Genomic DNA, 26176 nt, shown 5'->3' with positions numbered 1-26176 from the left:
ACCTAAGGGGATGATAACATTTTCAAATACTTGGACTTTTTATGCAATTGAATAGGTGTGTCCTGTGGTGATACAACCTTTTTTTTCAAATGAAAACGGAGGGTTATATACAATAAAAAAGGGGGATTTTTTATCATATAATTTATTAGAGAGATTATTAATTTGTTGGATATGTTGATTAGGTTTATATAAATTAAAATTCGTACCAGTATATTCTGAATCATTACGATTTAGTTACTAAGTAATATGTTTTGAATATGGAGCTACGATGATTTAAAAATTTAAATAGTCAATATTAAAGAAATATTAATTTGTATTTCTACTGTAAAAAATATCTGAAAGTATTTGAAAACATGGCCTTTAAGTAGGTGCCTGTTAAAAATTATTCGTACCATCGGAATTTTTAATAAATGAATTATTTAAGGATAAAAAATAGTAGTGACAGCATGACTAGTGAATGATCTTGTAAGAAAAAAAATACTTTGTATAAGTATAATAGTAATGCGTATTCATAGTCTATAACTTACTATAGTCGTGCTATATTCGGCCTATACCTTGCATATTTTTTGTATATGACACGCGTCGCCGACATCTGTCCCGCGCTCACAATATTATATTTTTACACTAACATTTTTCCAAAAAACTAAACCTAAAGTCCGGAACGCTGTCACCGTATCAGACGGGCACCGCACGAGTATTACTTATACGCGTTGTATAATAATATATTTTATTACGATTATTATTATTAGTAGTAGTAGTAGTAGTAGTAGTATATTATCCCCCGGGATGTCTTCTTTTTGTTAATCAAACTAGATACATGCACGTGGTACGCTGCACACGCCACACATACATATTATAATTATATTCCGTACACGAAATTATTATTTAACCGATGACGTTACCGTGGTTACATGCGCCGCGAACTAAAATTTTCTTGCGACTACTTATCTCGTGAATATATTATTATTATTATATTTTACGAGACACCATATCTTTATATTATAGACGGGATTTAAATACGACGCACGCCGAGAATTGTAATGAGTGACGCTATTCTGTCTCTCTGTACTCGATAAATAGATAATTGTATGATATTATTATAATAATATAATCTATATGACGTGAAAGTCAATATTTCGCGCTTAGGGGCCTATTGGAATCTTTTCACTATCGGTTTCGGTTTAGGGTATCAACATTTAATATTTTTTGTCGTTTTTGGTTTTGGTTTAGGTTCTTGAAATAGTTATTACAGTAAATTGATTACGGTTCTAGTTCAAATGAATGCTGATATAAAAAAGTACAAAATGGTTTACATGTAAAACGAATTGATAAAAAATGAATATATATTATATTATATTATGGTTATCATGCAAGTTATTACCAACATTTGTACCAAAAAGTATGAAAAAAATCATTACACCTTGGTCTTGAATAATATTACTTAATATACTTATTTTATACAATTATTTTTCTTTTGTTGATATGATATATATAATAAAACTAACAATGATTAAACGTAAAAACAAATTAATAACAACCGAGTCCTAACCAAATTGCTGCTGTCAAATATTAAGCCAATTAAACATTTTTGAAAGCGTCATTTAATTATTCTAATTTTATTATTTCTTTATTATTAATTTTATTATTTAATCATTCTATTATAATTACTTATTATATTAAAATCTTGAAACCATTGAAAAATGTACGTGATAAAAATGTGTAAGAAAATCTGCCGATTATATTAGATCAGCTTACGAAATTGTTTTGGTTCGCTGTTTGAATGATGTCAATTAAAAGTATTATTATTATTATTATTATTTACTAAATCATCATAATTTGCATCTCGAGGAATAAAAGCATTTTCATTAGCTCTACATTAACAGTTACTTTCGTAGTAAGTTATCGTTTGGTTGTAGTAGCTCGATTTTTATTATTACTGTGGGTACTAGTTTACTACGGGGGAGTAAAAAAAAAATGCTCAATATCAAAATGTGTGCAGTACAACGGTTATCTACTAGTATTATCGTTTTGGCGTTTTTCTCTCGATTTCGGTAAATGTTTTTTTATTCGCGTAAAGTTGAATAGTGTATAGTTGTACAGATAAAACTAGCAGTAACATTATTTTAATATACAAATCCGAAATCTTGATCATAATAATATTATTGTAGAACTACTTTGGACACGGACTCGAACATTTTATTTATTGCTGTTACTGCAGGGTGCTTATAAGTAATATTTTGTTCTTATGTACAACTTAGTACTACAGTTGTATGCTTAAGATGTATACCGATGTGTAAAGTGTAATACTATTATATTTTATTGTTGTTATTTATATTATTCCAATCGAATTTCCGGATACGCAAGCGTGCGTGTGTGTGGTGCCGAAGTGCACGTGAAATATGTTTTAATAAAATTATAGCAATTTGCATAAAAGGTCTACTGCCTACATAAGTTACTATTGGTGTATTATAATAATGCTTTTATATTTCATATTGTAAAAATATTTTTCTTTTATAGCGTACGAGATTACTTTTTTTTTCGGCGGAACATAATACGTATTTATGCGTTGTGTGTATATTGGTTTAAGTAAAACATCATAAGTTTCCCGGGTCTTATCGGAGAAAGAAAACTCATATATTTTATTATAACAACTTACTATCATTATTTTGGTCATGGATTGTTTCTCACGAAATTATTAATGGTAATTAGGTCGTGCTTTACCTACTGATATCGTCGATTTATTTTTGAATTAGCTATACGCGCTACTTGTTTAGTTGTTTGTGGTAGCGTTTTTACCTCGTTCATGCTTTGTGAAATTCCAGTACTTATCTTAATGATTGGTGAAAATTTTAATTTTTTTGAGACATTTATTTTATTTCATCATTTGAAATGATTGATTTTTTTAGACTTTTCTAGATTTACGTTGATAAAATGTTCAGCTAACTTGGCCAAACAAATTAAAAATATAATACTTTAATAACAATAGATTCCTCATAAGTTGTTCTGCTTTCCTGTATGATAATTAAAAATATCAGGAACACATTCGCAAAACATTTTTTTGGAGTGTATGATTGTATGAACTTCAAACTTTGACAATATTCACAAAATCATGAAAATGTGAAAACTATTTTTAGTTAAAGAATAAAAATGTATTAACCGTAATGCCTTATGCTTGATAACGAAATACAAGGTTTCACATAGTTTTATAATACATCTGTTTATAAAATATATAAAATACATTTAATCGACTTTTTTTAATGTTTGGTTTTAAATTTTTCTGAGATTGAATAATGTAAAATAAAGAATTTTCTGCAAACAAGTCTTCCCTAGTTTTTTTGTTCAAAACTATTAATCATGGAAATTTGAAACTTTTTAAATTACTAATAAAATCATTTTCTATGCACGATAAAATATTCGATTATTAGGTATAATCCATCCGCATTAGAATCGTTTTTTTCGTCGACAATGGTTTATCATCAGTGCTTGTATTTGAAAAAAAAATCGGTTTTATGATATATACAATTAAAACGTTACACAATTTTTGCGTTTATTGTTATTCAGAATTAAAACGTTATACAAGTTTTTCGTTTATCGTTATTTAGAAATAAAACGTTACACAAGTGTTGTGTTCATCGTTATTTAGAACAGTGTTAATATACCTATTACATTTTCTAATAATAACTAATGTGGGTAGGTAATATTATTTCATTTTGCGTTATTTTTTGTTCAATGAAATTCTAAAAATTAGGTTTTTGATATTTTTGGTTTAATGATATTCTATAAATTACGTTTTTTGTTATGTTTTATTTTATGGTATTTAATTATTTTTGATTATCGCTTTTCGTTATAATTACGTTTACAAATTTCAATCGCTTTTTGTAAAATATAAAGTTATTATAACGTTTGCAAGTTATGTTTATCATTGAATTAAAATTAAATATATCATCCAATAAAGTGAATCATCTAACTACCTATACCCAATGACCAGATAGATTTAAAACCTCGCCATATACCTCGCCAGTACAACAGTATGTGATCTATTTTAAAAATTATGTATACAATCAGGATAATTTGTAAGAATGTCGTTATTTTAAAGTTTTTCATTTAATAAGTTACTAGGTGTTAATTACAAAAGTTATAATATCATGCGTGGGTTATTAAACTTATATTACTATTATAACTTTGTCTCTAAAACTTCATCCGTTCTATAAACAATAACTTCAACGAAAAAATTGTATATGTAACATTATCACCTTATTTAGTTTTGAAATCGAATGCGAGTACAGTCATGTTAGGTATTATACGGTTATTATTATATTCATTCGGTCGTCGGACTTATGTCGCATTCGTGGAAGATATAATATAAAGTTAGGTTAACTGTAACAGCATTTATAAGTAAAATAATTCCAAGTGTACAAAACGTTTCAACGAAACCACGTACATAACCTGGTGGGTTTGCACGTACCTTACCATTAATTGACCTTAATATGTTTTATTTTTCTAAATTTTCTTACCTATATAAAAAAAAAAACAATTTACTGACAAAATTATTAATATTTTGAAAATACAAAAGTGTTAGTATTATTATTGAGTTAAGGTGAGAGACACTTGCCTACCTACCTTACCTATTCTATGTATATAATATACACTAGGAATAAAAATTATAATATAATATATTGTTTACTTACGTATAATAATATTGTGATCATATACCTATTTTATTATGTACACAACCAATGTAATATTTTACACTATTCTGACAATATTAGCGCTTGTAGGTGAGAGTTCTGACATCTCACGAACCATTATTGGTGTTGCTAATAATATGATATTAATATATTGTTTGGATTCACCTGTATACGTGCGCATAATTATTGCGAGTTTACTATAATAATAATAATAATAATCATAAAACGTGCGTTCGAAAAAGCAAAAAAGCGAAAAACAAAACAAATTATTATTATTATTGTTATTTTTAATGAAAAACCTCGGCATCTATTGGTGTAAAAGTTATACGTATAACACAACGTATAAAATATACACAACTCAATATTAGTTTCGGCAATACTACATTTTATTCTAGTGGTTAGACTAACCTGGTTAGTGGTTAGTGGCAACAACAAATACGATGGTGGTGGCGATGACGATGGGAGATTCGGGTAATGATACGTGGGAGCTTTGAACTAATTTAATATTGTTGTAACGCACCTCATTGTTATCGTCCACGATGGTTTTTGACGGTAGATATCTCTTAAAATGGCGTTATAGGTATTTATAGATGATGGGGAAATTATATCTGCTCCCTTGTTTGTATATTTTTAGCCGCATATGTGTCCCTCTATAACTAATACAATTATTAAAAATAATTAAATAATTATTCTGATCAGTCAGCAATATAGTATTGTGTGTATTTTTACCCACTATTTTTAGGTTTTAAAAAATATGTGGACCCTTAATCTCTTCAAAAAGTTTTGATCATCGATTAGTAATTACTATAGAAACTGATTAAGAAAATGGATTAATCAGCGAACTTGGTAAGACTTTACTTGATTACTGGAAAATGTCGATGGCTATTTTTGTAGATACTGCAAAGTATTTTTTGGGAAATCAGGTAAAGTTTAAAATCACCCATTACGGAATATTTTCATCTTTTAATTTAGTAAATTATTTTAAGATAGGAATAGTGTTTTATTTTTATTATAACTATTCTTACAAATTGTTTTTGAAAACTTCATATTTAAAACACCTATGATTTAATGGTAATAATGACGATTATACCATAGACTGTAAATAAAAAAAATATTAAAATTGTCAGAAAAATCGAGTTTTTTTCACTGGTTTACAGTCTACAAACCATAATTATCGTTAACCAGTGTATCCAGCCAAATTCTAGAATAACTGCAGCTAAATATGTACATGTTTTTTAAAATCTAAAATCAGGCACCTACAATAATTATAACTTAATATATTTTCATGCATGTTACTGATCATCATTGTTAACACGTTTGCTAACTATTGTTAGCTATTTTTCTTTCATATCTGAAAATATTTTTCCAAATCTTTGAACGGAATAGGTGCAATATTATTTTCAGTAAGTCTTTTGAATAAAAGTTCTGTAAGACTTTTAAATTCTTTTTCATAAATTGTTTGGATAAAAATTCAAATACCAGATTTTATAATATCAATATGTATCTCAGACTTAAGTTCGATTTTTTAAAATTAGAATTGAAACAACTCACTTTTGAATTCGAAAACCATTTTCTTATTTGAAGTTGTTTTAATAAACAAATCTGCCCATACTAAGGTAAGGAATAATTATAATAATTATTATAATTGTGTACTATTATACTGTATCACATGAAGAAAATCCTAAAAGAGAAAAACAGAGCACACTGCAAACGACATAAATGAGTAGGTGGTTATGACAGTCGATCAGTGAGATAGAATTAAATAAATTAGTCAAAAATGATTACCCAAGTATAAACATTGACGACAAAGAGCGACGCCACAACGGTATATCAATGAGCCATTGCGCTTTTCATCGAACTATAAAGAAAACAGAACAATACATTTTTGACCTTTTAACAATATTCTTATAGTATAAAAATATAATATTTTCATGTTCCTTTTAAATTAAACAGTAATAAAATGATACTAACTTCATAATAATAACTCTTATGGACTACGGTTTTTAATAATACACCAATCGCTTATAAATATTATGTTCGATGTTGCGAATGCATTATAAGTACATAATAATATGTACCTCTTATTCAATATGAATGCTTGTGTATTTCACTAGCCTCCCCCCTCCGGCCAATTAAAAAACTTGTTTTTGCCTCTGCTGCCAGTTTTCTTTGGCAGATATAATATCTTGTCACATAGAATTTTGAAAATACCCTGTTCACAGTTTTCCCGTAACAGCGTAGGTATACGCATGGAAAGGGTAACGATTTTTGAAATATTGAATAAAATATTATTATTTGATACAACTCGTGTTTTTACTTATATCATTATTATTATTTACGTATCTCGCTCATCTCATCTTCATTTCCGCAGCAGTGTGTTTAGTGTTCTGACACCGTTGTGAGGAAAAAAAAATAGCAACAAACGAATCGACCGCGATTTCGGGGAGGTGGCTTCGCTTTCGTTTGATTTTGTTTCAGCATAAGGTCGTTTGTACTGCAGATATATAATATTATGCATATGTATACTGTATACATCCCCGCGCTCACCCTGTTCACCGGGAAACCGTTAGGAAATGATGGTTTTTGGTCGTCGTCGATCATTTTCCGATTCCGTAGGTATACCTATTATTATATTTTATTGTCATATCGTATCGCAAACCCGATAACACGTTGTTATATTTTACATCTTTCAACCGAGAAAATTTCCACGCAACTGCTGCAGCAGTCACGCGAGCATTTTCAAAACCTGTACAAGTGTCCAAGTTGAAAATTACGTTTTGTTGAGTATTATAATATTATGTTCTTATAATAACATTAGACATCTATTGGAAATGATAATTATTATAATGACTATGTTCTATATCACGCCATATATCTAACTTATTATTCTTTTCTCGGGACTAAAAAAATAAATATTACGTTGACGGACATAATATTGTTTATAACGTGGTAGATATGTAAGACATTGTTGCTCCTTTGACGTTAAAGACATTTTTTTTAGTTTTTCGGTGTAACGAACAATGTACCTACCTATTTTTAGCTATTATTAGCTTTACAGTTTTAGTCTTTGTCCGTGAACATTTTTTCGTGTTAACAAAATGCTCAAAAGCGCTCTTTCGTTTAGTATCTTTTTAGAACTTAATTGAATTTTTGTTTAAAAGTCATATACCTACTTACGGTATTTTGTCCAATGGGACTTCTTCAGACATTTCGGCTATACAGATACAACGCGGTGATCGTCACCAAACAGATAGAAATACAGACAGCTTAAATACATGCCTTTGTTTTTATTGCAACAAAGTCAATCGCTCAAGGAAACTTTATTAAAATATACTTTTAAAAATGACATTCGAATGACGTTTGTTACTATCGTATATTTGTATGTGGTGCATTATATAATATTGACTGGATATATTTTGAAGTTAGTATGTTCAATATCATAACATTGTTCCGTACCGACGAATTTACCAACTTCCACGGATCTATCAATTTCTAATGCCAATAGCTTTAGTAGTCCAGAGTTTAAACTATAAATAGCCACTATATTATTATTAAGTGCTACGTTTTAGAATTTTGAAAACAATTACTAGAAGCGAGAAAGTTTTTGTTTTCTAAAATAAAATATTAAACGATGGAAGTATAGTTCTTGGAACACTAATAATTGTGGTTGATAACTTTTTTAATATGCTTGTTGCTATAAAATATAATATTAAAGTGCCGTTTCAATAACCACAAATTACCTGCCCGCAAAATGAATTAGTGACTCTGATAGATGTTCCGGAAATATCATATAATTATATTATCTGTTCGGTCTGTATGATTTTGGAAATTAATTTCCAGTTAATTTCTGATAATTATTTTGTCTTGTTTTCCCGCGGTCATTAATAATCGTAAAACGTAATTTTATAATATTTACACGTGCGTATAATATTCGACGTCTGCGGCGACTTGGGAGAGGGTTGAAAATTTGACAGTCATTGCGGTGCATGAGTCATGGAGGACCCCGTGCGGATGACTCTCGGGCAGCTCATAAAGTGTTACAGAATATAATATAAGGTATATGGATATGATGTTATTGCACGCGGTGATATCATATGTACGTGCGTAGAGTGAAAACCAGACTTCGGGGGATGACTTTGCGTTTTCCACCCTATACGCATAAAAATTATAGTGTTTGACGGACACCGCCGCTGCTGCGACGACCGACGACGTCATATGTATATACAGGGTGTCCCGCGGCTTTTTCACGGTCAAACGATAAGGGTAAACGAGGGAAAACTGCACTATCGCCCGGCCTGTATATATTACTGCGGTGTTATATGCATTTCTGACAGTGCATTATTGTTATATATTATTATAAATGATAATAATAATATATTATTATACGATCGGTCTAGGCCGTGACGGAGCTCGTGTTTTCATTTAATATATTATTATTACTGTTGCGGTGGTGGAGGGGGGAGGGTGGATTTGAATGTGGACGAACGTTTCGACAGAATTATTATTTTTGCATACGTGGCTATTTTTCCGTTCGCCCCATGCCGATTTTTGGAAAACCGTTTCGTCGATGGCCTCGCGAAATCATACGAAAAACCACTACGTCATTTCGTACACAATCAATCAATCGTCAGACCGAGGCAAACAGCCTGCCGGCGAAGATCCGTATGCAGCGATCCATATCAATAATAATAATAATAATAATAATATTGTACTTTGACGTCGAACGACGGTAATAGTTACTCGTGATTTCTATTATTATTATTGTTATTTTTATGATTATCATTATTCGTTAATTATATACACACGCTTTGCGTATATGAGCTGGCAACAATGCGATGACAAACAGCTGCAGTATGCTGACCACGCGCAGGGTGCCCAGGGAGTGTTATGGTCCGACTTTTGGTCGATTCCCCGAAGATAGTCTGTCATCGGTGGTCATCGAAGGGTAATAGTTTCCGTTTGATGATAGTTTTTCCTAACTCACGTTAGAACTTATTCGTAAAAAAAAAAATAATAAATAAATATACCTAGAAATTATAAAATTGAACATAAAATAAAGTAATGATAAAAATTAGGTATGTCTGAGTTAAAAACTTTTGTAACACTATTATAGCCTATGGGTAGGTACCACGACTATGTATTGTAATTCTTGTTCGTTTGGTTGTAATTAAAATGACAATCGGCATACTACACTTATTATATTGGTTTGATACTCCAGCATAATATTGGACGAAATACAGTGCAAGTTAAAATTTAAATGGAATAATAATTATTAAAGTTATGTTCGTATAAAATATACACGGTTGAATTGACTTCAAACCTTTTAAAAATATTTTATAATACACACGCCTCCGAAAAAGATAAAAGCACAAATAACTATTTATATATTATAATATAAAACTTTTGAAGTACTTTTACTTCCTCAAAAAGGGTTTTCCGGGAAAAAACGCGCATCGTTGTAGTATATATAGATACCTACCTAATATAATATAATATTATCGCTGTCTGTTTTCTCGGTTCTTACCGTCCTAGCTAAAGCTTTTAAGCATTTTGAAATATTAAATATTTGACACAAGACGTCGTGTACAATTGATTTTTTAGTTGCAAAAATAAGTGCACGGAAATTGATGGGAAGTTTATACCTAGAAACTTGTTTACTATTGTAGCAGGGTGCCGTCTATTATAACGTGTCCGATGTTTTGTTTAGCGCGTGATGTATATACGCGTTAAATCTCTGCGCCGACACAGTTTTGTTTTTGATAGATTTTATAAACTTTTTTTTCGCCAAAAAATATACAAGCCAACGGTGTAACTGTCTCATAAATCATATGCTGGTCCCGACACCAATTATCCGCAGGCCGCGATGATTATCACGCGCTTGACGATAAACAATTTTCCCGCGCGAACACTAATAATCCCTTTGCACAGAAATAACCATGTATGGATGACACAGATATAATAATATACTGTTGCTGTTTTTATTTTGTCAAATCGCGGCCGATTGAATAATTGAATAATTATTGTCGGCCGTAAAAACGCGCGGTTTTATTTTTTATTATTATCCGCGTCGCAATAAATAAAGTCTGGTACAAAAAACCGATGAAATAAAAAAAAACCATCGTGAGCGCTGAATTGACATTTTCGTTTATATATAAATATATTATGTTGCAAATCCGAATGAAAAAATATGCGTACAAAGAGCATAGCCGATATCGGTGATATCGGATGTACCTAATAATTATTATCGGCTGGCTGGTGACTACAATTTTTAAATATATAGGTAGCAAGTATACATAATAATAAAAAAATAATAAAAGCTCGAAAAAAATGTTTGGTTTTTTTTTATATTATGTACATCTGCACATAAAATATACAGATATATATAGATCGACTGTGTCTTTTTGCTAGGTATGTATTTTTTTTTCTATTTGTTTTGAAAATTATAGCAAGTGGTTACAGTTGACCAAAGAAGTTTATAACAATTTAAATGTTTTTCTTCAGTCCAAATATTTACCAATCGTACTAATAGAAACTATTCTAAGTATGTACCCATTTTTCCCCGAAAATATTCACAATGGAAAATATGACAATATTACTTTGTCAATGATTTTTATGGATGCTTGGGTGGGATTCTATTTTTGGAAGGAGCGGAAAATTCTATGAAGGACATAACTACATATAAAAAAAGGATTTTGAGTTTTTTCTCTGATGACGTTTTAGATGACGTTGTTCAGTTTTCCTTGGAGGTTGTATACCAAACAAAACACGAAGTCCTTATATTAGGCTTATCGGTGAACGAAGACTTTAAGCAGATGTCCTGAACAATAAATTGTAAAGATGGTGTTACGACGACCTTCATCGTCGGGGACATCGATATGTGTATTATTATTATCGTTATTATTATTATGCTCATAATATACGTAATCCAGAGTAGAATTCAAAATGAGCTTTACCGCAAAGCGGATCGACGGTGGCTATATATACACACATGTGGTATACGTACACACATGCATAGTAGAGGTTGGTTAGTGCGCACATACTAACCAAATTATATGTCGTATACGGTACCTATAACGTATATACACATGGTCTCGATCACGCGTAATGTATTTGATTAGTTACCTTTACATATAAGTATAATATATATTGTATATGTACATGATATATATATGTATATCATATATACGTGTGTGGGTACACCTGAAGTCCGACGACGCAAAGACGGCACTCTGTCGTCGCATAATAATATACGTATGCATAAACACACATACACATAATATATATATATATATATATATATATATTATATATATATATATATATATATTTATATTATAACCTTAGTTTCACGTGAGTGTTATACCAGCCATGTATATTATATGCGTGTGTGTGGGTGTAAGCACGCGCGTTCATTAACATGTATTTTACATATTGTTCATTTAAACGTGTACGGCGCGCGAAAACCCGGAGGAGCTCATTTCCCTAAACTCGTTAGCGCCGCCACGCCCGGGTGTGACCCATATTTTAAGAACAAAAATCCCGCGACGATTCCCCGGCGGAGGATTTATTATAATAGCCTACGATAATATAAAATATATTGTAATATACTAAAATGTGTGTGTGATGCGAGTGTGTATGTGTGCGTGGTACCTATACATATTTCGTAAACATATATTATATAAATATTATACTCTGTGCGTGTCAATAATAATAATAATAATAGCAATGTGCGGTATATTGTAACGGACAGGTCGGTACGGCAGAGGTGGTTGGACCGCGCAGGATATATATTTTATTATATAAGATATCACGATACCGAGGAAAAACGACAGACTGACGGCGAAAAATAATAAAATACCTGCCGCTATAGGAACCTGCAATCTGCATATTGTAATATACCAAACCGCACGGATCGAATAATTGTCAATAATATACACGAATACAAGCGGCCGCTGCAGGGTATTTCAAATTTTAAGCGTCTCGCAATCGGCGGAGATCGCATCCATATTATCATATGATTCTAACGAAGTGTATACACCAAAAAAAAGTGTCTTGTAACGCGACATAATATTATGCACAATGACACAGATTTTTTTATTCAAATCGACTCAGCTCGTTATTTGGCACAAAAAACATTTAAAACGAGAAAACGTAAATAAAATACGAATGTCACATTATGATAAATCCATTTTATCGATTTAAGATTGGACGTATTTTTAGCTTTAGAGTTAACATATTTATATTCGTCTGAAATAGCTTCAACTGTTTGTTTCCAGACAGTTTCGACAAACAGACCATTTCAGGTCTGTTGATTAATCGTATTTAAGTAGTAGTCGTGTACGTACCCAAGTCTTTAGAGTTCAAATTGCAGCGAAATTCGTTAACGACTATATTATAATATACTATTGCAATTTGTCTCTATTGTTTTTATTTTATTCAGTAATCATTAATTATTATAATATATTCAACATTTATTCTTCAACTACTGTATTTAAAACATCTCAAAAATCTTTTCATGAAAATAACGTTTCAAAAAGTTGAAAAAAAAACACCGCTCATAACAGATTTTCTGGCACTAAGAAAATACAGTTGAAGATCATTTGATATTTGTAACATAGAGAAAAAACCATTATCGGACAAAATTAATTTGGTACGATGTTTTTGAACATCGGTGGGATATTAACAACAGTGACCTCATGCGGGCTTATAATATTATTCGATATACATTTAGGTAATAAAACTATAACTGTAAGACTGTGCAGCTGACGTGTCGAGGATCTTGATCAATCGATTGGTCGCCGAATCGATACCGTCGCGGTCAAGCCGTAGTTTGTACGCAATTTCGATCCGTCGGTGGTGACTGCGATTTACTCCCCTCGATCAGGTCCGATCACCGCTATTCATAGTTAAGTCCATCGTCGGACTGAAACGAATCGTCTAATGCGATTGTAGCCGACGGCGTCGACGGCGATGATGACGATGATGACGACGACTGATGATTCATGGTTGTTGGTGATTGTCTCTTACGATCGATTCGTTTCATCTTTGACCGATTTTTTGTTTTTATTACTGGCGTCGATTTCTTAACCGGTGGAGGCTTCGTCTTTGTCGGTTTTGGCGTCTTCACTTCGTCGTCGAGGCACGAAGGCTCTTCGTCACATGAGGGGTCTTCGGAGCACGTCACTACCTCATCGTATGCTTCGGTCGTCTTGATACTTTTTTTGGTTGCCTTGCTCAATTTTACAGTCGTCTTACTCGATTTTCCGGTAGTTTTGCTCGTTTTTTCCGTAGACATTACAGTCGTCTTACTAGGTTTTTCGGTTTTTGTCGATTCAATAGTTGTCTTTTTCGTGTTTTTTTTTTGAGTAGTTTCTTCGATCTTTGGAGTCGTTTCTTCTTCTAAACAGGTCGTTTCTTCAGTACTTGAAATTTCTCCTGTAGATGCAGTTTCTTCTGTACATGTAATTTCTTCACTTGAGCTGGTTTGTTCAGTAGTTGTAGTTTCTTCGGTCTCTTGAATTTCTTCAGTTGGTTCGGTAGTAGCTTCAGTTGTCGATGACGCTTTGGTTATCTTGGTTATCTTGGTCATTTTAGCCGTGGTGACTTTGGTCACCGTGGAATTTATTGCCGGAAAATTGGGGTACGTTTTCAGTATCGGTGACCAACGTTTGGTAGTCGGTACAGCCGTGGTGAATTTGATCTTGTAGCAGCGGGTATGGTTTGACGTATTATTTCCTGCCTGACCCACTGTAACAGTTTCACCTGTGGCGAGGAGTGAAATTATAGTATTAGTTTTATAGGCTTACATAACACATGGAAATATGTAGTACTTATAAACTACCTATGTGCAAATATATATCGATGTTCCTACTGCAGAGACCCTTAATTATAAATTAATTTGACTAAAAATATGCAACATTATCTGAGTATATTTGAGAAAAATTACTACATTACACGTTAATCACACTATCTATTAATAAACTGCTACTATGAAATAATTAAGAAAATTCATGTTCTCTCCGAGCTGTCCATCATATTATGTTTAACGAGAATACTACTTATATAAATATATAGTGTTTAATACTTAAAGTAGGTATAAAATATTATACGATTCTAATAATTGAATAGTATCTAGTGATTGTTATTAAATAATATAAATTTCCAATTTTAATTTTAAATAATTAATAACCTCCATAGTGTTGTATTTTAAAATAACACTCGATTTCTGTGTCATAACCTTTTGATATTAATTTAATACAATGAGAAAATAAAAAAATTTAACGGTTAAGTATTTAAATAAAATCAAAAATAATATTTCTCCTTCAGAAAAACGTTGTATGATCATAATATTACATTGTACATATACATGATCAACGAAGTATAGTACCTACGAAACGATGATGATAGCCTCATATTATTATAATCTCGTATCCAGTAATATATTATCACACAATGGAATGGTGAACAGTTGGGTCGATAAAGCATTGCACAGTAATTTAAAGAAAAACTTAGTTGTACCAACGGCTGAACCTTAGCAGTTATGAATGTCGTGTTATAATATTTTATAACTTATAATATAAGTCAGATGCTCTTAAACTGTGGTACAAGATCATATTTTTGATGGGTCCCGTCAAGATTTGAAATATTTAAAATGTAATTTTTCTAATGAAAAATATTTAAAATTAGATTACTATAGTATAATATATTATATATAAATGTATATTGTATATCTATAAAAGAGAACATTTATATGTTATGTATAAATACTATTATAAATTAAAATAAATATAATACAGTATTTTCTGGTTTTTTCTGTGTAGCTATATTATTTTATTTTGATATTCAAATTTAGTTTCATTATTGATCATTATCCACAACGATTGTAATACGTGTACCAGTGCCGTGTCACCGCAATGCTGTAAGACTTAAAGTTACAGAAAAAATAGCGATCGAAAATAAAACAAAAAAAGCCATAAGTATATTTTGGGTCTCTAAAATTTAAATATTTTCCAAAATGGGTCGTACTGTAAAAAGTTTGGGAACCACTGATATACCTCTATAATCTAAAGTAAGTACATAATTGTGACGGGTAAGAACCTATTAGTCTGGCGACTTGGTGCCGTCGTCGATGGTGCATCGTGGTCGCGAATCGGCTATATTCACTGTCTGTGGCTGTGATGATGTGTGCCTTCGTCGACCGGAATTGCCGTGATACCTCAGCAGTTTGTCGAGGCACGACGGTCGCGCAAGACGACAACTTGTGCGGCGGCGGGTAAACTCTGCTGTAAACCGTCGGTGATAGTACCACCAACGCGATAACAGCGGCGACGATTGTAGCGGTGGCGGTGGTCAACAGCGTCGGGAAAGGGTGACTACGATAGCGGTTCCGGTAAAAACGTTTCCGGTTCATGACTGTCCGAAACAGACGACTTGCTGTGGTGTGACGACGTTATCGCGCCACGCGAAATAATAATAATCATAATAATAATAACAACATGTATGACGAAAATAACGTAGTAGCGGTGTTGTTGTTTGGCTGACCGAGAAAAAAAAACCTCGGAGATTCATCAAGTTTCGCTGCCTGGATACCAAGCACACACCAGCTGATCATCGTCGATGACCGCAACCGTGAACATTCAATTTATTTATTTAATTACCGGCTTGCCACACACACATAAAAACACAAGCTTAATATTATCATCATCAAAAAACAACGCATAGCATTAGTGGTTAGGTTCGGTTTGGTTTTGTAGCGTGCATTATAGGTACTGGAAAAACTAGACTGCGCTTCAACCGGAAAAACTAACTTTTGCACCAGCCACGCATTAATCGAAAACAATTATGTATGTCATGCAAGGACGTATTATGAAATTTTGTTCAGCGTATTGCTGTCCTTAGAAAAACTGAAAAGTACTGAATTATTACTAGTTAGAAATACTAAGTAACAGTATTGTTTGTTTCCCTCCCGTTTGTTTCTTTCTGTCAAAATCTAACGTGGGATTGTTGATTCATATTGATACATATAACTTTGAGAAACCGTACCATTAAAGTAAAATTATGCGTTTTCCCATTATTATCAGCTGCTAGTGACGATCCCAATCGTTGCATCATTACCTCCATCTCTGTAGAAATTAACATACGTCAAAACGTTTATTTCTCGATAAATACGTTCGTAAATTTAATTTCGTATTCTCTGCAATCACATATTATTTTGAACCTGACAATATCTTTGAACGTAGAATAAGATTTTAAGGAATTGAGTTCAATGGTCGACCCACTTTCAAATGAAGCGACTGATCTCAAAACTACATTTTCCAGTACCAAGAGGAGTAGGGTACCTATACACGCGATAAGTGATTACTGATTATATGTTTTTTATTTTCCAGTGGCCACCGTTGCTGTAACTAGTTACTGATACTGCTGTCAGTTAATGAGTTTTTCGACTCGGTAGTAAGAAAAAAAACTAAAACTAAATATTATATTCTCTATATCAGCTGCCAGCATACAGCTATTGTTGCTGATACCGCATAAAAAAGGTTTCACTGGAAAATAACGTTTAGAACACTCTTCTTGTACCTACTTTTCACCCACTGTGTATGTATGGGCATAAAAAAATAAAATAATAATTATATAATGGCACATCACAGAACTTAGTTTAGAATAGATTTCTTGGTTTTAATAACGATATAATAACATGCGATATGTTCTCCCCCAGTTACTGTTACCTACTCAACATAATATAATAATTTTTTTTTCTTAGGTACCTACGGAAGATAATTTTTTTTCTCAGAAATATTGTTTATTATATTTGTTTACAGTCTTTACATATGTAAAATCAGTCATTGCGATAACGTATGTTGAATTATTAAGAAATATCATGTTTACTTTGGTTAGTAAAAAGCCACTCAGAAATACACTAGCACAAGGGAATTATTATTTAATATTTGAGTAAATCTGTTGGCCAATTTATTTTAGTTATTCTGCAATCTACTCCAAGAGGTGAGAATTAGGTTAACTGTTTTATAAACGTGTTGCTATGATAACTTGGATGACTATATAGAGTTGTTCTTCTTCCTTTATTTTTTAGAAATATAGGTAGGTGGATATTATTAAGTAAGTTGTTGTATAAAGACTTTGAAATTGAAGGTTTTTTGTATCATCCATGCTAGTAAAAACCGGTCGTATTGTTGAAATACATGTTATACGTTCATAATATAATAGAGATAATTTTGATAAAAAAATAGTGATTTAGTAGGTTCAATCAAGAGTTTGCTATTTTTAACTTCAGTTTGAAATGTTGGCCCTTTGTTGTCTAGGGTTAGTCCAAGATATTTTACTAAATTTTCAGTTGGTAGCACTTGATTACTTATATGATGGTTGGGGATATCGTAGTTATTTCCAACGGATTTCGTAATGGTTTTTTTTATCTTGATTTTAATATTTTAATAGATTAGCTCATAAGTTAATCAAGGTAAGTGATCTTGTAACATTTGAACAGCGGTAACACGATTTCGGGAATGCATTTATTATCTTAAATATAGTATCTAGGGATGTTTAAAATGTTTTCTTTATAGATATTATGAACACTGAATATAGAGAAAAAGAGTAATGCAACTTGTTTAGTAGCTGAGGGACAATAGTATTTTTATTAAATGACATGTCGAGTAAGAGGTATTTAGGCAGACGGCGAAGGAGATATTTGACGGATCATATTTAACTAAGATAAAGTAGGTAGCTGAAAGGAATTTTATATATGGAAAGAGTTCATCACGTAATTTTACATCTTTCGGGAAAGGGAATATTTTCACCCTGGGGTAATAATTGTTATGTTCACATATTTTAATCTGTTTTATAATTTTACCTTTGAAAATAATATACCGGATAAATGCACAGGTTAGTCGGGGATGGCGAAAATAATTCAGATTATTAAATTCCAATGTCTCCGATCGTCTTGTGTATGTTCCACGCTGCGGGTGGCAAGCGTTAGTACGATAAAGAAAATACGGGGAACATATTTTTTGTTTTTATCCACTTTCTACCCCCTTTCCCCACACATATTCGATGCCGGAGGTTCACAGACAGGAGATTCTCGACGTATACACATTATTTATATTGTCTTATTACGAAACTTTGCAGTACACGCATGCGCGTGTATCATCTTGTGATGCGAAAAAATAATTGGCCAGCTCAAATCTCGAAACGAGGCCGTCTTTGTTGTCATCGTCATCGCGAAGTCACAAATACGTGTTCGTTATAAATATTGTCATTATAAGATTGCCTATACCCGTCACAAGTTATCATTATCGTCGTCTCCGTAGTCCGGGAGTGCGATAAAATACGGTTACGGCCGGCGTTTTAAGTAAAACAATATTGAGAACGCTCGATTTTTATTTTATTTTTTTAATGTGCTAAATCGAAAAATTATTAAATAATAATTTGAGCACGATAACAAATGTTGATGTTCATCGGACTTTTATCGGATTCACATGATATTATTAGTACCTAAGATACTAGACACAAGAGGATGACGATGACGGTTACTAAAATTCTAATTGAAACTCATCCAGAAACGATATTGAAAATAATTATGGTAGAATAGATTAATAAAACAAAAAGACAAAATAATTTCATAATAAATACAATATGTCGTAGGTATGTGGAAAATAAAAATTCTAGTAAATTATTAAAATATTTTGAGTATGTTGGTTACGCCATCCCGCTATAACTGAATAACTGATATATTATAATATGTAACTCATTAGTCATTAGATAGTCATTACATATTTTCACATAATATATATTATTCATATTTTTATATGTTTATAATATTACTATGCACGTAAATTGGTTCTCAATCGTATTTTTTTTCGGGTCAGTTATGAGTTCTTTGTTAATTTTAAGTGTTCTCAATCGTTCAGCGAAAAAAGCGTATAAGGTTCTCAATCGTTCGGTAACCTGGGAGTACAGGCGTCGCGGTGATATGCGTAGAGTTACAGTTCGTGCCATGATGTCTGCCCGGTTAATTACAAAACTTGCAGAGGCGCAACACATTGGCATACGCATAAATATTATGTATAGGTACACTTGTGCCTGTGTGGGTGAGAGTGAAAACGCGATTAGCATTTAAATTCGTTCGCTCGCCTCGTCGCTAGTATGTTAATGTTAAATAATATAATAATAATTATTGTATTTATTATTATTTTCATCGTGACATTATGTGGACACGTCCCACGCAAAATACTTTCCCGAGGATTTTCGCGGTCTCGTTCTGGTTTGTTTTTTCCTCGTCATCAACGATAGTGTTTTCTTCTTCATCTTCTCATTCGCCGAAACGTGCCCGCGCTCACTACACGGTATCTCGGATATATTATTATTATCATCATCTTCGTGCGGTGTACGTACTCGATTTTTGGGACTCGACGGAGAGCAGCGACCGCGTTCGGGATTTGTCCGATGTATCCTCGCCGATCCGCCGGAGCGATCGGTGGGAGGAGGGGACGTGGTTCACGTCGTCGCGTGAGGCAAACGGCGTGTAGTATAATGATATTCAAAAAGAGAAACGGTGGGAACAGTGGCCGACGATGGTGGAAAAAGTAACAAAAAAATCGGTAAGAAAAAACTATAGCGAATACACGTGTCGACGATTTATATTTGCGGGCTTGGGCGTAAGCGTTGCCTCCGCGGTACGTTTTTCATATATTCGTGTACACGCGCACCGTCATATAATATTATACATACCATCATACACATATTTAATATAATATGCGAACGTCGTGAACGTTCGTACGTACATGAGCATAGACGATATTGTCGTGTATACCTCTACATGTGTAGCACGCGTTTACCTATTACGTTAAACAAACACGTTATCCGGGCGCGTAGGCGTGTTTGCGTTTTTACGCCGTGTCGCTAAAAATATATACACAATATAATATTAAAATAAAAAATATAAAAACAAATTCGGTAACCCCCTTCCACCCCGCCGAGACGCTTTCATCTCCGGTGGATGTGCTTATATCGTGTATCTGCGCTGGCACGAAATTCGTTCTTATAATACTATATATAGTGTACGCTAGGTGCAGAGTACTCGATATAGTATGAGAGAAACACAGATGATTTGGCGTGTGTGTTTTTGGTGAAAATATTAATAACGGTGCCGAGCGTGTTTGTAATTTTATAATATTGTGCCATAAAATCGATCAGATTTCGTGCCGAACTGATATTGTAATAATAATATACAGAGTGATACTTTTATCGTGAGCCAGGCACACTGCAGGCCTCGGGAATTACATTATTTTTTAAACAAAATGTATTATGATTATATAATATTTATGTCAGAACCCATTATTTTTTATTAATGTTTATAATATAATTTTAATTTTCTACGATATCCCATTGTTTGCTATGATTATTTAATCGCTCTGTTGAACTAAAACAGAATGCTGATCACTGCGCATGATGATATAATCTGGTATATAATATTATAATATACCATTAAATTACAATAAATTACGGTTTTACACTTATTAACATCATCATCAGATTCCGTAGCACAATTTTATACCCTGCGCGCCACGTGTATTGCTCGAAATTCTAGGATATTAAAATTTGATTTGTATACGGCCAGTTTAGGTCGGCTTCTTCGTCTGCGGCAAATAAAAGACTAAATGAAATATAAATAATTTTTTTTAACTGTTATGACGTGTAATTTACACGCTTGTTGTACGTACGTAGGTAAGCTGTATAATATAGTTTGATAATTTATTTCATGTTAGACGCGTGAAAGTTAACGTAATGGTTGGCGGCGGTGGCCCATATTAAAATAATATTACGGATTCATTAATAGATACCGGAAAACGGACACCCCGACCGTGGTGCACCGAAATAGCCTATCCATCACGCCGTATAATCGTAATATAATTTTGTTATCGAAACACATTCACGTGTGGTATTGGAGACGACCTATCGTGATATTATTTCACAAAGCGTAGACATTGTAAAAGATTTAGTTACAGCTCGACTATGAATTATTATTCGTGTACGCGTACAAACAAAATTGTAGGTACTTCACATTAAAACATAATGTTATTATTATTATAGGATTTTATATTAATATGCGCATTGATGGTTACAATTTACGTCGATATTCCGTTCGCTTATTAAACTAAATACATTACACGCATCAAAATTTGCGGTTTGGTCGTTCGATTGACACATTTTATGCTATTAAAATGTACGCTTTGGAGTAATTAGTTTTATGTTCAATAATCGATAAAATATGTTCTACGAATAATTTGCTTTACCTCCGTCGTCTAAAACGTCGTCAAGAAACTGATTCAGTAAAAATTTATGTTTTGAAATAATTTTTTGTAACACACTCAAAGTGTATACAATCTCAAGTAGATTGTTAAAAAAAATTAACCAAATTTTGGTTGATATTATAATAATTCAATACTCCCTCTATATGCATTTTAGTATTACAATTACAGTTTTTATTTAATAGAACAATGAAAGTTTATAATAAATTCAGGTCACGTGGGTTTATTATTCTGAAAATAGATAAAACCTTAATACTAAAATATATCAGCGTATTGGTCGAATTTTTAATCTTCATACAACTTTTTGTGAGAATCTGCCCATGTTTGTACCAAGTCAAATATAATTTTTTAAATTATGTGTTGCTGGAGTTCATTGAATGAAAAAAAAGTTAATCCATATTTAAACTTCCTTACCTAATCTATATTTATGAATAGACGAGTGCTAACTGCAGAGTTTTAAACGAGTTTGAATAACATTGTCAAGTGTTGTCAATAGTATGAAAATACGCTATGGAGCATCATCTGATGTTGTTTTTCTTCCGAGTCTGAATCAGGTCAAACAATTTCAAACTAATGACGTATTAAATATTGGCAAAAAAAAAATTGTGGAAAGTCGCATGGGTCTAGGGGGGGGGGGGGGGAGGACGTACGTTCTAGAAAGTCTTAAGATAATCACGGTCAATTAATTCGAAGTGGAGAAATTCGCTAAAAAAACATCAGTTTGAAGATGATTTGGTCCAACATTTTACATTAAATGAAATGTTTATCAATTTACACCGAACCTTGACCGGCGTATTATAACAGATTGTAGTGTTTACATGGTCGGCAGCAGTGGGAGTACAAAGTACAAACTCTAGAAATGTTACTATTCCGACAATTTAATTTCAACGACTAACGCGACACCTAAAAAATATGGCCTGTGGAAGCGAATAATGGTGGATATAATATATAATATATAACATCAGTCGATTAACGTCGAAACCGTTATAATAATTACCTACCTATCGGTATAGTTGGTACAAAGTAATGAAACGCGTCTTGTTTTCTGTGAGATTTTATTTGAATTCGGGCGTACGACAAAGATAATATTATAATTTACACGTGCACACACGCCTGCCAAGTATCTAAGCTTCAACGTGTATAACATATTCCACACGTACGCGTTTTAATTTCGAGCAAGGCCAAAAACAAAAACCAAATGTCGACGCATCCTTATACACGTATACGACACAGAGCACGGCGCTTTATAGGTACTATAGTAAAGGGTTCGGATGTTTATAACCTCTTAAAAATTCTGAAAATTCACGGAAATATATTCCCAACAAAATAACATAGTATAAAAGTATGCTCTTCAAAAAAATCATAATAATATTATATAATGTGGTAAAATAAAAAAGGTTAAAATATAATGTATTATTAATTAAAAATTTACTGTACTCACAATATTTTAATAGTATATTGAAAGAAACTATGCGTTTCATATTCATGCGTTATCACGTGAGTTCTGATATCCACAATACATAATATCTACACACCTACACAGGTAACGCCTACGAGTATATGTCTGTAAAAACATGCATGACACTATTGTGTGGCGTGATAGAGTAGGTATGGTATAATTCAAAAATATACATATTTTTAAAAATGTTGTTTGAATTTTAAAATTTAAGATTAATTACCAACAACGTCTAAAACTACAAAAAATTACCTATACCTAATAAATACAATTTTTTGTTAAAAATCAAAACATGCATTTGTTAGCTACAAATGTAGCTAAACTGCATATAAATACGAAAATATGCAAAATGTAATTTAAAAAATGTGACTGTGATATCGTTTTGTTTATTTTTTTGGTCTACGACATCCACGGGTAACGTATAATAATTTCTAACCCTAATATAACCATGGTTATGTACTGTGTAGGAGCAGTCTCAGGCGCATCAGTTTCCGACGAAAGTTTTGCTATACCTACTGTGTTTTCACACTGGATACACAAAAAAAGCGGATTAATATTTTTCTGGACAAAACAAATATAATATTATACCAGTACACCACACAGCAGTGTACCTATTAGGTACATCGAATTTGTTGCCCAAGTATTCGGGGAGAGGATTTTAATTAAATTCTCTGTAGTGTTTTTTGGATCGCATATATAAACATGACACGTGGTTATAATATATAATATTATATATTATCTACCTTTATAATATCGTTTTCAGTGAGTTTGTGTGATGTATCAATGGTATTGTACAGTTGATTAATAATAGTAGATGGGTAGTACGTAATATCATTACTGTTGTCAAGGTTGAAATAATAATTCGAGCAAATCGTTTGGCCGTTACAGTGTCTCCACGGTGCAATATTATTAATTGGTTCTATAGTGTCTCGTGAGCAGTATTTTTTTTCAAAAGTTTGTATTTTTTTAGCCACGCGCGTATATACTGTCTTAATAGTATAATATCGTATTGTTACCGCAACAATTATATTTTCCAATGATTCCTCCAAACGAAATTAAAAAAATCTAACCTTGATTATGGGTTTTTGAATAATTGCAATGCCATTAAAACAAAATACAGAGTTTAATATTACTTATTGATTATTATACTTAAGCGCCTAACAAAAGTGTATAGAACATGAGCGAGATGGATGTTAAGTTTTCAAACAAGTTTTGATTGATCAGCATGACACACGTATTAAGAAGTTATAGCCGAAGCAATTTGTTGTAATATCCTGAAAAGACGTTTATGTTATGATTAAATAATTAGATATGAAATTAACACGTCAACGTTCTATTTCAGTTTAAAAATAAAATATTGAAATAAAACATTGTAAAAGTGTCTTTGACTTCTCATGAATCGAAATTATTAATATCCATCAAGAACCTACAGGTTTCACAATTTTGTCGGCTGATATTTATTTTGTTTCGAGTGGCTGGAAAATAGTGATCACATAATGTTTATAAACTTTTCAAATGTACCTGCGTGTACTGATGTAACTTATCATTTACCATCAAAAACTATTAATTTTAACTAAATGGAGTGTTCAGCATTATCTAGATATCTATATTATATTTCCAATAATAATTTAGTTAGAACTGCTGGTGGTTTGTAATCTTGTTCGATAAGTTTTTTTTCAGGCATTCTGGTGAAAATTAATAATACAATATAGTTAAAACCAACAAGCACACATTATATATAGGTAGATAATATTTAGAATTTGCTCACAACGCATTCAAATAGGAAATCGGAAGTATTCAGTTTTCGTTTGTGTCCGTGTATGTACAAATTGAATAAATCCATACAAAAACTATCGCTGCATAACGGTTACCTACGGCGAAAGATGGTGTTTCAAGTTTTCTAGTTTGTGACACGCATCTTTCCTATGTTGTAGAACATTTATCGGGTTTTAAGTTATCACAGAACTTTTCAAAGCAATTAATGTATTATAGTTGTACCTCGTTTTTAAGTGTATTCACACTCCAAGGGCCACTGAACGCACTAATTATATATGACATCTACGTATGTATTGGCTTAGAAATCTCTCCAAAAAGATTGAAAACTTTTTATACAACAAAAACACGTTTAAGTTTATAGATATTTTTTTTTCAATGTAGATTTGAAACGTTTTAATAGTATACAATAATTGTTTCCCTTTTATGTATACCTATATAATAATTAACATTACATACTTAATCAAAAACATCGAAATATAATCTTAAAATATAAATACGAATATAACTGAGACCGTTATAATATAGATTATGTACGTTATACGTATCGAACATACACATACGTAGAAAATTACGTAATTTTCACTATATTATGTCTGATGTAGGTATGTTATAATAATGCTATAATAATGAGACCACATCACCACCACCACCTGAACTACAGCTACCACCTCCACTAATACAGTGACACCACTATCAAATGCTGTAACGATAATGATATATGAATAATGTTGAACCTTGTAATATTATTTAATTCGCAGTAAGTAAATGGTAGTAAACACATATACATAATACAGTATAAGAGCACGCGGCGTATTATAATTACGCATTTAACGTTTTCCACGTTAGTTTGAACACGCGCCGTCGTAATACATAATAATACGCGCATGCACGTATAGAATATTAATTATTGGTCATATTTAAATATAGATTTGTGAATC

General features: G+C 32.1%; 2 protein-coding genes across 2 annotated transcripts in view; one reads left to right on the top strand and one right to left on the bottom strand.

Moving 5' to 3' along the window:
• Positions 1–26176, top strand: part of LOC132934174 (limbic system-associated membrane protein-like) — a 569464-nt gene that overhangs the window by 141704 nt on the left and 401584 nt on the right. The window lies entirely within an intron of this gene.
• On the bottom strand, positions 13585–16098 carry LOC132933877 (mucin-2-like). Its single transcript, XM_061000150.1, has 2 exons — positions 15786–16098; positions 13585–14450 (listed from the first exon to the last, which is right to left on the bottom strand). The coding sequence occupies exons 1-2, from the start codon at positions 16096–16098 to the stop codon at positions 13585–13587; spliced, it is 1179 nt and encodes a 392-aa protein (XP_060856133.1).

Source organism: Metopolophium dirhodum, chromosome 1 (genome assembly GCF_019925205.1).
Source record: "Metopolophium dirhodum isolate CAU chromosome 1, ASM1992520v1, whole genome shotgun sequence".
Classification (NCBI taxonomy): Eukaryota; Metazoa; Arthropoda; class Insecta; order Hemiptera; family Aphididae; genus Metopolophium; species Metopolophium dirhodum.
This window is presented reverse-complemented; position numbering and strand designations above follow the sequence as displayed.

Coding starts and splice junctions, on each gene's coding strand:
- LOC132933877 (XM_061000150.1), bottom strand. CDS start 16,098: ATGAACCGGAAACGTTTTTACCGGAACCGCTATCGTAGTCACCCTTTC. Junction 14,451..15,785: donor CCAAGTCGCCAGACTAATAG/GTTCTTACCCGT, acceptor TCCTCGCCACAG/GTGAAACTGTTACAGTGGGT.